Source organism: Microtus pennsylvanicus, chromosome 22, assembly GCF_037038515.1.
Source record: "Microtus pennsylvanicus isolate mMicPen1 chromosome 22, mMicPen1.hap1, whole genome shotgun sequence".
Lineage (NCBI taxonomy): Eukaryota > Metazoa > Chordata > Mammalia > Rodentia > Cricetidae > Microtus > Microtus pennsylvanicus.
Window position 1 is genome coordinate 32287529 of NC_134600.1, and position 16838 is coordinate 32304366.

Sequence of the window (16838 nt, forward strand, 5' to 3'; positions counted from 1 at the left end):
TGCTCACTTCACTGACAATAACCCCACTAATGTCTCCAACGACACCACAGTCACAAGACTAGAGTACCTTCCCAGCCAAATCGGAGTTGGAAATGTCTTTAACTTCAATTAAGTCGTCAAAAACAAGTCAGTTTTCAAGCAAACTCAGAACGTAATTAGAAAAAGGATGTCTTAATTTCAGTTGGCTAATTTTAAGATAAACCGTTTACAAGAGAAACATTAAACCTAGAATGTAAAACTTTATTATGGCCACAAAACGGAAGGGAAACAAAGTCAAAGTGTGTCCTTCAATCCCTTTGAAGGCTAAAGTCATAAACTTCATTAATATAATCTTCCTTCTCCCAGTCTCCCTCATAAAACTGGTAGAAGCCAGAATGCTAGGACATGGATATTCCTACATTGTGCCAAGTTCCCACAGGTTCAGTGTTCTTGCTTGCTTGATTAATGGAAAAGTCATTGAGATCTAAAAGGAAATGTAATGGAACAGTCTACAGTCTATCTTCAGTAAGTACAGTGCATTAGATGTAATTAACTCTCCCTTCAAAGACTCAGGACATGAAATTGCCTCAGGTTTTTCTTTTAAATAAATTTAACTTTTTAGTTGAAATATTTCATCCCTAGATACTGACGATGTAAGACATGAGAGTAAATACACATATATATTAACTCCAGCTTTATTCTGGAATTAGCTTTTCATATTCTAGTTTTTAAAAAGCAACCCATACCGTTTTGATGCATATAATCTTATATATATGAGATTCAATCTCACCTTTAAAAAAACAGATTAGGCATACGTTCTTATTCATGTTAAGTGGCTTGTTTATTTTTTCATCTATCATTATTATTAACTGATTCAGTAAATATGTGCTTAGTATTTATTCTGCCAATGCCTGTTTCCATAAGTAAGAGACCCTTCCATTTAGAGCTGCAAATGTCCGCATTTTAAAAGAACGTAAGGAAACTTTGCTCAGATTCCAATGTAGAAAATTACTTAGAGGAACATCAAGAGATTAAAACACGGAAGTCAGGAGAAAGGTAAGACCCAGTCTGGCAGCTCATATCGTGGGTAAATAAATTAGCTGTTAGTCTCGATTTCCTGCTTTGTAACATGACACCGACTCTATTTACACCATCTCTAGAAAACTGAAGGAAGGTTGGAGCAGGGAAAAGAACAGGAAATAAATGGAAAAGCATATACACATTTTTAAAAACACCAATGAAAAGGAAATGTATAGACAATATGCTTTTTATTTGAAACCAAAGGTTTACTTGATGTTTCCGTGCCTGTGTGTTTGTGTATGTCCATGTGTGCAGAAGCCCACAGCCGCCAGAAGAGGGCTTAAGATCCCCCCGGGGATGGAGTTAAAGGAATTGCGAGTTATCTAACCTAGGGGCTGGGAACCAATCCAGAGTCATCTTGTCCTGTACAAGATTCAATCCCACTCTCCAGCTCACATCCTTTCTATCTTGTTTTCTTCGACACTACATTTCTCCAGGACAGAATCCACTCTAGACACAGGTTTGAATCTGTATCTCAACCCATGACTGACAGTAACTTACTTAGTAGTACTAACTGATAATTTGCATTTAGGCAATTTAAATTCAGATACAGATGAACTGTTGTGGTTTTTTGCATTTTTTATACTACCCCCTCAAAAGGTGATAATTGGAGTTGCAATAATGAGCCTTTTTTTATTTTTAATCATAGATGGTGCCTCAAGGAAGAATTCATTCTACTGAAGAAGGTGGAGCAACTCTCCAAAGAGGATTTTTGCAATCTGAGGAAGAGGAGGAGAGTGCAGAACCATCCGGCATTTGGGAGTAGGCGTGAAGCATGCAACTCATCCTAGGCCTGTGTGACATCACAGCTAGATGTCACAGAGCATATGGAGGGAGCCAATCTGCTCCACTTTGGAGTTTGTATGCAGTTGTTTGGCTTTGTAGTTATCTAAATCTTCAGTCTAATTATATGTTTGCATAATTGCACATATTCGAATAATTATGAAATATATTTAAATCATTATTAGGAATCAATAAAGAGTAACTTATTAAGAATCCAACATTCAATATTGCGAAAAAAAATCTCAGATTTTGTTCTTGAATTTGCATAGTCAAGATTGGAGCAAGTGAGAGGGAAGGGCACGCTGGGAAGAGGAATATGACAAGGACACAGATAGAGATCCGAGCCTTCAGATATGCTTGACGCCATATTCAAACATGAGAAGGGCTAGAGAATGGCAAAGCCAAGTCATGGAAAACATGCAGAGGCAGAGTGGAAACCAGGCCCGGTGGAATCTTTCCTACCATGGTAACAATTAGGGCGGTGCTCTGTAAAGATGGGAACCACCTGGGACTTCTGAAAAACTTCTGATAAGATCAAGGCTGTCAATAAGGAGGTCTGTAGGCTGAAGGCATGCAGGAAGGCAGACTGGGGAGGAGACAATTGCAGCAGATAGACTTGGGTAAAAATGGAAGAGATGGTTGGAGGGGTGTGCAGACCACATTCCAAAAGAGGAGTAGCAAGACTAGGGGACAGCAGGGTGCAAAAGCACGGGAAGACACATACACAAGTTGGCAGGTTTTGGCCCGCTTTTATATGTGAAATAATTTTGCCAAGAAAACAAGAAGATAAGCATCTGAGTACCTGGCACCCTACTAGGTAAGAGCTGAAACTTTACAACACCATGGCAACTCTTCTCCTCTTGATCCTTGTAACAGCTCAACACCAATAACCTAGGAATTTAAAGACAAACCCAGGAACATAGGCACAAAGTAAGCTCAAGGCAACAGATTATGCTACAACAAAACAGGAAGACCACAGTCGCTAACATGAGACTGGTCACATGATCTGTGGAATGGATGATAATAAAGCAGACCAAAATAACTAGACTATTTGATTTGATAGCAAATGTTTAAACACTGTTTTCTCTAACTCTTATTAGCTTCCCAAAGACTGTTCCATTCCAAGATATGTGGAGCTGCAAGCCATAGAGTTGGCATTCTATAAATATTTGTTAAATGAACTACACGTGTTTAAGAACCAGATGTGGTGACTAATTTCGAGTAAGCCCAGTCCACAAATGTTACTCAGGAATGAAAGAAGCTGAGGACCATGGGCTACATCTGATCATCAGTACTTAAAATTATTAATGAGAAGCTAAGTCGTAAGCTCAGAATTCCCTCCTAGATGCAAAAATCATGCCACAACTTTGGATTAGAAAAAATTAGGTTATGAAAAAATACATGAAAGACATACATGATCAATCATTTCAAGTCCAGTCTCTATAATAAACATGTTCACCTGATTCTCAGCTTCCTCACACTTAGCAAAAGTCTCAATTGGTTTGGGCTGCTCTGACACCCGAACAGACTAGGCAGCTTTGAAAATGAAGTATCTGCTCCTCCCTCTTCTGGAAGCTGGAAAGCTGTGAGGAAAAGCCATCACTATCTGCTTCCACCCTGTGATGAAGGTCTGATGCCCCTGCTGAACTCCAGCCCTTGGTACCTCTGATAGGCTCCATGCTTAGTATTACATGGGGAATCCAGATTTTAGCAAGAGCCATGGGAGGTACACAGAATTTACCCAAAGAGCGACTGCCCTATATTTACGATCAACAAAGGCATTTCATCACCAATGTCAACAGAAGAAAACAGTCATAAAAACATTACGGGGGCACTTCCAGCCAGACCTGAATGATCTTATCATCAAAGGGACTTCACTTGAAAGCTCTTCCACGCACAGAAATAGAAGATTGATTGTCACTAATTATAATTTTGGGGTCAGTCTTCAGAAAGTGCATGTTTCCATGTAGGAAACTATTTTCCCTCAAAATGTCCTACTCAAATTAGTCTTCAGATTCATATCAGAAATTTATAGAGTAACAATGATATTTATGCATGAGAGATATTGACAAATATGTATGTGTGCATATGTGAATGTAAAAAAAAAAGCATAATAAGGCTTCACGTTATACACGTTAAACCCAATTGACAAAGATTACATGAAGTTTCATGAATGCGGCAGAGAGAGAGAGAGAGAGAGAGAGAGAGAGAGAGAGAGAGAGAGAGAGAGAGAGAGAGAGAAGACCAAGCATGAGAAGACTTATGAGGAGGATAAATGTGACAATCATTTCCTTGAGGATTGCACACTTCATAACATGGACTGGCTGTGGGCCTGTAGCACCCAGATCCCCTGGGAGTTTGAGGAAACAATGCAGACTCTTGGACCGAATGCTACACCTCCTGAGTCACAGTCTGAACCCCAGCGCTCAAGCACATCCATGCATGCTAGAAATTGAGAAAAGCAGTCCTAGAAAAATCGGGCTGGCTCTCTTGATATAGCAGAGGTGGCTAAGGGGAAGAATTTCAGGAGAAAAAGATTGTTAAAAAAAATAAAGAGAAAAACATAACTTCAGAGCAGGCAACCGAGAACGTAATTCTCAAGGCTAGAGAGTGGGCTCTGTCGAGGGGAAACTGAGTTCTATTCCCAGAATCCACATCAAGCGTCCAACAACAACCTTAACTCCAGCCCCACAGGGATCCACTGAAACCCATATTCCTACGCACATACCACCAGACACACACACACAATATATATACATAAATTTTAAGAGAGGATGATGTTTGTAATGTTTAGAAATATGCTGGTCTGCTGGTGGTTTCTTTTTTTTTTCTTTTTTTTTTTTTGTACTTAGAAGAATAATAGGGAAAGAAGCAGACATGAGTGTCATCCAGATGGAGATTGAAGAATATCCAAGTGGCCTACTTTCCCAAGCAACCCTCTTGGCAAAGGCTACAAGCTTGGGAGGTAATCAGTAGCAAAGGGAGAAGGCAGATGGGGACAAGCCAAGCTGAGTTGGACCTCTCTCTTCGTTTCTCCTCTGGACCAAAGTTCTCGGGGTAACTGGCAGCCCAGGAAGAGGTTCCAGGCAGTCTGGTGGGGAAGAATGGCTAGGAAAAGCTCAACCTGGAGCTTCCAACCTCACAGAACCTGTGAGCAATGAACACAGCGTGTGATTCTCCAGAGGCTTGAAATGAGCAGAAAATGCAGAACATTCTAGACAGTTCAGAGCTTGGATCTCCACACAGACCTTGCAACAACAGGATGCCGGAGGAAAACGGTAACTGGGGAGAAGCACAGCATCCACATAGACAGTCAGTCAAGGCGGAAAGAAAGGATGGGCCAGTCGAAACAGAAACAAGAAAGAGTGGACAAACAGGTGCAGTGACGATTGAACGGGGTTAGCCAAAAGATAAGAACTATCTTAGGGTACTAGCTGCTGTTGATGGGATCTCAACATGAAAGTCTGTAAGGATCCCCAGGAGAGTACCAGAAACTTCCACATTTTCGCATATCAAGAATTGACGGTACCATCAACTATGGAAGGAAAAAACAAGTGGGGGAGGGGAAAGTGTCTAAACAAAGAATGAGAAATGCTACCTTGGACATATGGTGTTGGGAAACTTAGAAAAACCTACCCTCGCCTTGCATTTCACGGGATCCACGGGTGGGGGGGGAGAGGGGGCACCCTGCCAGTATTCACAAAACTCACACATTGCCCTATGCGCACTCATGGGAAGGAGCCTCAAGGAGACACACTCTATGGTGGGATAGCATCAAGATACTTTGAACAGCAGACCACACCAACTTTTCAAACAACACACAGCAGGCAGTGATTAAAACTCTGGAAAATAAAAGAGACAAATAAGCAAACTTAAGAGTTTAGAAATGCTTTCCAGAAAAGGGTTTAGAAATGACAATGGCACCATTAAAAGGTCAGCACTAATATAATTAATATAAAAAAAAAGCAGGATAGCTTGTCAAGGAGCTTATTAAATGAGGATTTGGAAGTAGCACAGAGAAATATGGAAAAGTCCAACTGAAATATAAAGTGTTTCATTCAAGAGGTAAGGAAAAACACAAGACACTATCTCTTTAAAAAAAAAAACACTGATAGGTGCGGTAACATGAATGTCTTTTATTTTCCTCAAGGCTTCTAAATCTGTGAAAAAGTCTTTAATTTAAAGTCACTTCATTAAAAAAAAATCCATAATGTAGGGAGATATGGTGGTACATGCCTCTAGTACCAGCTAATTTTAGGGCAGCTGAAATAGGAAGATAGCAAGTTCAAAACCCATCTGCGATATACAGTGAGTTCAAGGCCAACCAGAGCTATTGGAGACTCCAACCCAATAAAAGAGAGGGAGAAAAAAAAAGTCTATATAGGGATATAACACTGGTACAGAACCTTGCTTAACATTCATGAATACTTCAGTTCAACGTGCAGTACCACCAACAGGTAAAGAAGAAACCAATCTTTTAATGACCAAATTATGATTTATAAAAGCAAAACCAGAAATAACCTAGTATTATTTAAAAGATTTAAAATTATTAAGAAACACATGAATGGCTTTCTTTGTCTCATATTACCTTAATGCCAGCATGAGTTGAACTTATCTAAAAATCAGGACACAGAAGTATGAGGACGCCAGAAACCATGGCGAGGAGAGGTATAGCCGTTGGGGTAAGTGAGGATCGATGATGGGGCAGAAGCAGAGTACAGTCTCCCATCCACAGAGCAAATTTACCAACCAGTCATGATACAATTGCTCCAAGTGACCGCAAAGACCCGTGCCAAGTCAGGCCGCTAGTTATGTTTATAACATATAAAAATGAATTTTAATTCTTAAAATTGGATTAACATCAGGACCACTGAGTCAAGGAAGAGTTTTCTCTGGGTCCCACTCTACGGTGATGATCTCACTGCAGCTTTACTTATCTGACCCGTGCCTGCAAAACACGGTGAAGAAGAGAACTGGTGTGTATTAGACTCTGAAATAAAAGGCAGCTTTCCAAGAAGGAGAATTACAACAAAGATTAGGTAAATAAATTCTGAAAATAAAAGCTCAGGACCCTAGCTTAGGAGGGCCATGCAAGCAGGAAGCATTCCTTATAACTCCTGTCTGAACCTTAAGGGACTCTTTTTACTGTTTGTCAAAAGGTACCAACACAGGCCTGGAGAGATGACCCAGTGGTTAAGAGCACTGGATGCTCTTCCAGTGGACCCAAGTTCAATTCCCAGCACCCACGTGTTGGCTCACAAACATCTGCAACTCCAGTCCCAGGGGGTCTAAGGGCACCAGGAACACATGTGGTACACAGACACATGAAGACAGAAAGTCATTACACATAATCTTAATAATTAAAAATTCAAAAAGAAAGAAGAAGCTGGGTGGTTGTGGCACAAGCCTTTAATTCCAGCACTCTGGAGGCAGGGGCATTTGTATCTTGTGAGTTCGAGGCCAACCTGGTCTATAGAGCAAGTTTCAAGATGGTTCCAAAGCTACAAGAAACCCTGTCTCAAACACTAACAAGTTTAATAACTCATAATTTAAAATAAAACCTACTATAACTTTTCAAGAAATGCATCTCCTCTCCCAAAAAGTAAATTTAGGGTAGGTCTGGAGTTTTATTTTTTTTTAAATCTTGAGAATCAAAAATATGGTAATTTTAGGAATTATTTAAAATATTCTGGAATATAATCAACTTTCCCAGGGAAAAGTACATTCTTTTGAATCTGTCCAAATGATGTTTCAGAATGTAGTCTTACATATTTGTTTTATTTCAAAAAAAAATAAGAGAGAGAGAAATATAAAACGAAAATATGTAAGAAAACCACAGCATTTATATTATTAGTGAGTAATACCATGGAAGAGAAATACTGTAAAATCATTTCAAAAGTCTTCTGACTTCAGAATTCTAAACAATGTACACACATTTCCCTGGTGTAGCACCAGTAAAGGAACCTGAATCCATGAGGAATCTGTGGTAGGAGCAGAATACATTAATTGAAATTGATTTTTACCTCCAGAAGTCTTTGCTATGCACACATCTTTAAAAAAAAAAAGCCAACAAACCGATTGTTTAATACAGGAAATGGCTGAACTCATAAGGCGGGCTGAAACTACAGTGTCTATAACCGTTTCTGTCTATTAAAAACTCATGTGTCCCCTTCACTCATATTATTGCTCCTCCCTCTCTATGACTGGACCCCAGGAGCTCGGTCCCGTGCTTAGCTGTGGATCACTGCATACGCTTCCATCAGTTACTGGATGAAAGTTCTATAGTGACAATTAAGGTAGTCGTCAATCTGATTACAGGGGAAGGCCAGTTCAGGCACCCTCTCCATTGTTGCTTAGATTTTTAGCTGGGGTCATCCTTGGGGATTCCTGGAAATTTCCCTAGTACTGGGTTTCTTGTGAACCCCAAAATGGCTCCCTCTATCAAGATATCTCTTTCCTTGATCTCCCTCTGTGTCCTTCACCCAACTTGACCTTCCCAATCCCTCATGTTCACCTCCCCCTGCCCTTCTCCTCAGCCCACTCTTTGTCCCCTTCACCCCATCCCCCATTCCCACTTTATTCAGATCTTGTCTATGTCCCCTTCCAAAGGGGATCCATACATGTCTCTCTTAGGTGATGGGTAAACCCTCAGAAACAGCTGACCCAAGCTAGTGGGAGCTCACTGACTCTGGGTGACAGTTGGCATATGACCCAACTAGACCTCATGGTGGGTGACAGTTGTGTGTGTGGCTTGGGCCCTATGTGGAGCAACTGTCCCTGGAATCCGTCTTTATCCCTAGTGCATGAACTGGTTCTTTGGAACCCATTCCCTATGAAGGGATACCTTGCTCGGCCTAGGTACAGGGAGAAGAGCCTTGGTCCTGCCTCAAGCGATTTGACAGACTTTGTTGACTCCCCATGGGAGGGCTCACACTCTTTGAGGAATGGATGGGGAATGGGGTGGTGGAAAGGTGGGGGTGCAGGAGAAGGAAAGGGAGCGGCAACTGGGATTGGTATACAAAATTTTTTTTAAAAAAATGTTTAAAAATTAAAAGAAAAAAGTAAAAAAAAAACTCATGCGCTATTTTCTGAGAACTTCAGTACATTAACTTATTCTACCCCTAGCCCCATGAGCCAGATATATGTATTATTCAGCATTTACAACTTGAAAAAAGGAAGCTTAAAGAACCGGAACTACTTAAAGAACGGGAACTACTTAAAGCCTTAAGCAAAACAATTGGCGGGAGAGTTCTCATTCACCTGGCCTTCATTCTGGTGACCACCTTTACAAAGCTCAGTTAACCTAAGAGGATAGAAACTATTTACAGATAGCAGAGGGCCCACTGGGATGCTGGACCACACAGAGCCCACAGCCAGTTAGGCTCAAATATGCCAGAAAAACATGACAGAGACTGGTGAATTTATAACTACAGGCATTCCGTGCACTAAAAGCCCCCAAACTAAAGTGCATTCTTCCCTACTGCTAATTCTATTCTCTGACTTCCCCTTTGCCTATAGGAATATTGATTTTTTTAAATATAAATATGTTATCAGCCTAAGACTGATAACAAAAGCATAGGGCATACTTTATAATTGCCACCAATAATAATTCCTGCCGCTTGAGGACAAGCAACTCAAGAAGACATTGTGGGTGAATTCTCAGCACACCCTGTTGGGGAGCATATCATCCTAGGTGACACACAGCTGTGATAGTGCATGACTCCTTTTGTGACTGCATCCAATTCTACAGAGTCAAAAGTGAAGAAGCCATGTAACAATCCTGTCCAAACTATCTGTCTGTCTATCTATCTATCTATCTATCTATCTATCTATCTATCTATCTATCTATCTATAAATATAGATCTACCTATAGATATAGATCTATCTATCTATATCCATCTATCTATATATAGATATAGATCTATCTATGTCTATCTATCTATCTATAGATATAGATATATACACACATATGATAAATGGGGATATGCTAATATACTGGGTAAAAGTTTATTCAAATCACCCCAGATCCAACACAAATGTTTCAATTCTTTCCACATAAACCCTACTAGTCAGTCTTAATGTTGACTCACGTATGTAGCACTTCACCAGCAACTTAGAGAAGGGTGATACAGGCCGCCCCATCAGGTGGTAAACAAGTCTCACGGGATTCACTCTCTGAGAGCCAATCCCACGGAACAGGGCAACCGACAATTTTTCTTTTAAGTCTGCGATTTCAGTATGGTGCAATCAGGAAGAAAGATTAATTTAGACTCGACGATCAAGAAAAACCTCACCAACGAGGAGAGGGAGGGAGAAAAGCTACCTTCATAGTATTGTACATAAGATTCCAGGGGAGATGCCCGGTGGAGGCAGCTGCTGCGCATCTGGCAGGATACAGGCGCATTGCCCTGGGTGTGCTCAGGATGCACACAAACCTGAGTTCTCTCCGAGCGAGGGCTCAGAAGAAAGACAGAAGCGTGATCACTTTCGAGTTCTCATTCACACCCTGTTGGGACACACAGGAACTATGAACACAGCCGAGAATAGCAACATGGAATGGAAGGCCACTTGGTTAGGTACAAGAGTAAAGGCAATGTTTATGATACAGAGTTAGAGATTCCTGTGAGAAGCCAACTTGAATATTCAAATGAAAAGACTTTGTGGTTTTACATATTATAATAATAGTAACAGATCGATATTACAGTACTGTAGGTGTATCCTGTTTGGGTTAGCTTTTTCCTCCTTGCTGAGTATGATCAAATGAAAATCATACTTCTCACAGGTATGTTGTGAAGAAAATGAAATAATGCTATAAGTCCGTCCAAACTCTTTGAACAAGAAACGGAATGACGTCACTACCAGCTGCAGATGTGTGCGCCCATCCCTTAAGGAGAGAAGACCACAGGGCAGAGAGCAGCATCTCATGGTCCAGATCCTCAGCAGATCTTCATGGACGGGAGATCTGATGGCACTTGGGAGTGATAGAGAAGGACTCTTTTCTCCTGCTCCCTATGGACTCCATTTTAAATTGGTGTGGTGGGGGCGTGTCTAGATCTCATGGCCTCTTCTTGTTGCGTCGTTACATTCTGGAGCTGACAAACTTGTTCGTCTGTTTGTTTAGCCAGTGCAAAGACTCTCACCCACACACAGTCAGAAGCTTCACGGGTGCTGTGAAGGGCAGACATTTTACATGCAGAATAGACTTGAATCATTGGGAGCTGCACACTTGGCTGTGGCAGGTTCAGTGAACGTCAAACCCCAGCCTCAGAACCTGTGAAGGTTGCCTTATCTGGTAAAATAAATGCTGCAGGTATCACTGTAAATTCTAAGGTGGGTGTGTTACCCTGGAATCTGGAGGTGAGTTTGATATAATCATAAGATTGTAATAAGTGAAAAAGAGCAGGGAGGGGAACCCCAGTGGCCCCCGTGGGATCTGAAGAAGTAGAGGACTTCTCTAAGCCAATGCAAACATGCGGCCAGAACCCCCAGAAGAAACATCTTGCCTTCATTCTTCTTAAACTAGTGGAAACCCATTTGGAAACTCGGTTCTCCAGGACCCCATAGTAAATCTAGGCAGTTTGAAGCCACTTAATATAAACTAATAAACATTTAGTTTAAAATTATTTCCTCCGACTTGTGTTAAGATTTCTAACTATCAGCCGGATGGTGATAACGCACACCTTGAATCTTAGTATTCAGGAGGCAGAGGCGGGTGGATCTCATAAGTTTGAGACTAGCCTAGTCTATGGAGCCAGTTCCAGGACAGGCTCCAGAGCTACAGAGAAACCATTTCTGCCTTGGGAAGGAGAGGCGGGGAGAATGTCTAACCACCATTTAACAAATTATGGCAAAGATGGCCTGGGCATTGCCAGATAATGGATGCTCTCTTAATCTTACTTCCTCCTAGGGTCCAGCACTACCTGGGATCTGAGCCTCACTAGGACCTTATCCTGTGGAATCACAGACTCAGTAAATCATGCCAAGGAACGCGTGACCAAAGAATGTGACCAATACACTCCATTCCTCTCACATGAATGTGTTGATCTTAAATGTTCCCAGGAAAAGAGAACAAACAACAAAATAAAATTTCAGATTCTGGCTGGGTCCTCAAGTTCTTGTTTAAAATCTTGCAATCAATGCTTTCAGGCTTTACTAAAATCTTTACAGAATTCTATTTCTTAATTCAGTCACTAAATCCTGTAACATAGTTACTGCTCTTGATACATTTCACAAGTCTCGGGCTCTAAATGAAAGGAGCCCAAAGAAACACTGAAGCAGAAGATCTACTTCTACCAAAAAATAAAAACTAAAAATAAATGCACCTAGGTCTCCAGGGCAACTGGAGCAATAGACTCTGCTGCAATAAACTGCCAATGTCACTTTCTAGCATTTATTAGATTTATCAAACAATATGGCAAGTGTGGAGAATTAAATGTTACAGCATTGCACTTGCTTTTGGATACCATCCATTTACTTTGGCCATTTCATATTTTCGGTAGTCCTTTATCTTTAACATGGGCTGCAGATAATAGAAATTGGTGAAGAATACATTCCAGCATAACTCTACATGATTTAGCACACATTTACACACAACAGAGTAAAGGGACCGTAAAGAAAGTGCAGAACACAAGGAAAACATAAGGACTTTGCCCCCTACTGTGGTCACAGTAGCTGGACCCCAGTGAAAGACTAAACACGTGACATCAACCTTGATCTGTGTTAACTCTTCGGTGGGAGAAGTGGAAACCCTGAGAAGATAAAGGCAGGGGGACTCGGGTCTAAAACAAAAGTTTATCCTGCAAGCAATGGAGAAGGCAAGGAAGGTCCCGGATGGAGTAGACAGCATAGAAGGGCCATAGGGAAAGACAGGAAGGAAGGGGCAGAAAACTCTTTAGTGTGTGAGGCTGTGTGAGGCAAAGAGGCCTGTGGTTAGGGAGTGGGAGGTGGTATGTAGAGAACAATTGAAGAAAAACTCAACATATCCAAAACACAAAATCACACAACCAGTGGCTTCCATTAGAACACTTGCTGGTACAAATAGACCAGAGACAGAGAAACACACAACCCAGTTGAAAACGGCAGGTCCATTTGTCCAAGGAAACAGACTCTTTTGATAACTAAGGTTCTGGGCCAACTGTTAAGAAAGAGCTAAAACAATGCAAAATTAATAGTCTGACTCAGCCAGAATCTCTCAGCTAGGGAAGACATTGTGTAAGTCTAAAGGTGATAGAAGATCAATGATGGGGGGGCAATGGTAAGGAGTCCATCAACAGAAGACTCCAGATCTCTTCCCCCAATTTTTCCCCAGGCCTGTAATTTTAGCTATACTAAAGGAGGGGGTAGGGCCGTGGGTTGTGATTTGCTTGTTTGTCTATAAAAGTGGGTTCAGCAAAGAAGAGGATTGACGTGATGGTGAAAAATGAACTCAGCGCACTGCAACTGGACAACTGACTCATGAAAATTGAACTTTCTTAATATAGCGCCTTTTATCTTAGAAAAATCATCACCAATTTTAATTTAAAAAAATACCAGGAGTACAACATGGTCTAACTGAAAGACACCATAGTTATACTCATATTCCCCTTAAAATTATGAATTCCAGAATCCCAAAAATGTAACAAAAAAAATGGCACTTTCCTCTGAAACAATTATCCATGCATAGTGGAAAGAAAGCTAAGCACAGCCTAGTTCATCTAAACCTCTTAGCTTATTCAATTACTAAATGCTGAAAATTGAAGTGAAAGAATTGAGTAAAGAAACATCGATCCGAGTTCCTTCAGGTCAGTAGACCAGATGAGGTCCTCTCCATTTGCTTAAGCCTAAGTCACTGTACCTAAAGAATCACGTGACACCTATAAAATAAATAGTAAATATTCGACACCCAGCACCCAAATAATTACTTATTATTTCTAAATCTCATGCAGGAATCTCTCACTTCAAATGTTTAGAACAACGTATGCTTTCATGAAGAACTACAACATAACCAGACAGATAGACTTCTAAATTTTTTTTCTGCTTTAAGTATTTGTAAGTAAATTGTTGAAAAAAAAAACTGAAGATGAAGATGTCCTCTTAAAAATCGAAGTGCAATAGGTTACAGGTCACCTAGATACCACTGTAAGTCTCACATGACCAACTTCTACTTGTTAGATGGGCGATACCGTGCAATTACTTGCACACAGCCTTAAATATCCAAACATGGGTCAATGGTCAAAATTCACTGCTAAACTCTGATCTGGGGGGAAAGAAAATGTTTCAAGTATTACAAGAACTAACATTTGTGAAGTAAGTAAACCAACATATATATATACACATATATATATATATATATATATATATATATATATATATATATATATATATATATATGAACTAGTGTATCAGAACTCTGGCCAAAGGATAGAGCAGGGTAGGACAAAGCAGTAGAGGGTAAGAAGACAGCGATGCACTGGGATTCTAGACCAAAGAGTCAGTTGTAGGGAAAAGCAAACACTCAAAGCTAGAAACAACATGTAAGGAACCCATTTGCCTTTTGTTCGTTTGCTTTTCATCATTTGGGGATTTTTCTAAAACACTTGTTTGGAGGAATAAGAACAAGCATAATTTCTGCAAACCAGGACTCTGGTCTGGGTCTCATCGCCTCTCTGTAGATGGTTAGAGATCAACTTTAGTTCTCTGTTGAACACTCAACCCTATTATTTTATTTAATTCTTTTTTTCTTGTTTTTCCCTCATATTTATTCTTAATCTAAAAGATTAAAAATGTAGCCTTCAGCAGGCTACATTTCTGCCTCCAGGGGGCATTTGGCAACACGTTGGGAGATTAGAGCCAACCGTGGGACATCCATTAGCATTTAATGGGTGGAGATCAACAGCATTGCTTGACATCCTACAGCACACAGGACAGCCAGAGCCGACAAAGAATTATCAAATTCCAAACATCAACAGTGCTAAAAGGGGATACCGTGCCCTCTGAACCCTGCAGAAGCAAAAACCCTGCTCTCCAACCCTTTCATAGTTGTCTAGCGAAAGACAAGCCACCAAGGGCAGCTCCTTTACAACTGCTTTCAATATGGTGGCAGGCAGCTCCAACGGAGAACTGAAACCCATTAAGATATTCCAGGCAGGTGCACCAAAACCACAGGAAAATAATTTTATAGTCTTTTTATGTCGTAATTATTGTAAGTCACCCAACGGGCCTCTACGTGGTTCAGTACCAAGTTGTGTGCCCTCTTCGGTCAGTATTCTAAAAACCCACCGGCCCCACGAGCACACAGTATCTTTTTAATACAAAAAAACTCAGGACAATCCTATTTACAGAGAAAGATTTATGGGGGAGGCTGTGGAGGGTGAAAAATACCACCCAGCTCTTTAAAATGCAAAGTTATTTCACAGTTTGCTTGCAAAATGACTCAGATCGTTATTACTTTTAGTCATGCCAAGTTTGCTTCTTCTAAGCCTACTAGTAATGGGGAAAGAACGAAATAACCACCATCTTCCTGCAGTCGTTAAACCAATGAAACAGGGGCTTGCTAAAAAGCAGATCCGGGCAATAATGTTTCTCTTTTTATAACAACTGTTAGAAAAAGGACAAGCAATCGCTGGAAGTGCAAACGAAGATTCTAAGAAATCTGTCATCTGCCTAAATACCTAGAGCGTGGGAGGAAAACAAACAAAAGGAAACCCCGACTCACAAATCTGAAAGCCATAACCTATGGATGCTTTTCTAATATATGGCTCAATCAAAATCCGATTTATTCTCCCACCTCCGGTTCAAATAAAAAAAAAACTGGAAGAAGGACCTCCACATCGGCTCTCAGCTAAACAGTGTTAAGAATGGATTTTTAAAAAGCCTGATGCACCTGTCAAGGCTCGCTAGAGCAAACACTGCAGCGGAGAGGACGACCCTGTCGTGGAGGATGAGAGCCTCGCACCTCTCCGGGCTGTTTGCACCGCGAAGCATCTTCGTCTCCTACTATGCGAGCAAACGTAAGCCAACTTTGGTAGTTTCCATCCCCCCACCCAGGCAAAATCCAGAAGCCAGCGCAGCTCTTGTTCTTACGCAGGAAAATCTACTCAGCGCTCTTTTCTACTCGCTGAGTCGCCATATGAAGTTGACAGGCGAGACAACCGAGACCCCCTACGGAGGCCACACAAAAGGCGCCCCGAGGCCACCCAACGTGACACTTTCCCCGGCGAGGGCAATTACAACGCGGCAAGACACCTCTCACCGCGGGGTGTCCGCGGAGAGGGGGTGCTCGGCTTTTAGGTTCCGAATTATCCCTCATCTAGGGAAGGCAGAGCTCAACTTCCAAAATAGGGTTCCCACGCGTCCGGCCGCCCAGCCACGCTGTGCGTTGCCCGTGGGGTCGCGCGACAGTCACCACCGCGGCCGAGAAGCCGCCTGCGCTGTGCAGGGGCTGTGGGATGCCGCGCTCGCTCCCCCACCGTCCCCCGGCCCCGGGCCCCGTCCCCACGGCCCCCGCTCACCCAGCAGCAGCAGCTTGACCTCCCGCGCCGCCTTCTCGCCGTCCTCCCGGAGGTTGCGGTCGATCATCTTGCTGCGCTCCACGGCCGCCTTGTCCTCGGCGCTCAGTGTGCAGCCCATGGTGGCCGAGCGTCGCCGCGCCCTCGGCGCCGGGGCCGGCTGGCAGCGCGGGGAGAGGCTGGCCCGGAGGCGGCCCCGCTACGTCCGCAGCTCCGGCAAGCTGGAGGTAAGGTCTGCGAGCTCGCACGCCGCCGCCCCGGGCGGCCGTCCCCGCCGGCCGGCGACACTCCGCGAGCAGCACCTCCCGCCGCTGCAGCCGCCGCTGCTGCTGCCGGTGGCCGAGCCGCTGCAGCTCACAGCCCGCGCGAGCCCGGCGTCCGCGCGCCGCCGCGGCCCCGCCCCTGCCCGCCCCGCGACCACTCCCAGAAGCGCGCTCCCGCCCGCCCTCCCGTGCACGCGCGCTCGGACAGCGCCCCCTCCGACGGCCGCGTGCCCGCGTGGTCGCCGCC

General features: G+C 42.6%; 1 protein-coding gene across 1 annotated transcript in view; it reads right to left on the reverse strand.

Moving 5' to 3' along the window:
* The window catches only part of Gnai1 (G protein subunit alpha i1), an 83087-nt gene extending 66500 nt beyond the window's left edge, over positions 1-16587 (reverse strand). The window contains exon 1 of the mRNA XM_075955982.1: positions 16332-16587. Coding sequence (XP_075812097.1) covers positions 16332-16449 — 118 coding nt within the window. The 5' untranslated portion in view covers positions 16450-16587. The remainder of the gene's footprint in view (positions 1-16331) is intronic.
* Between the last annotated feature and the right edge of the window lie 251 nt (positions 16588-16838).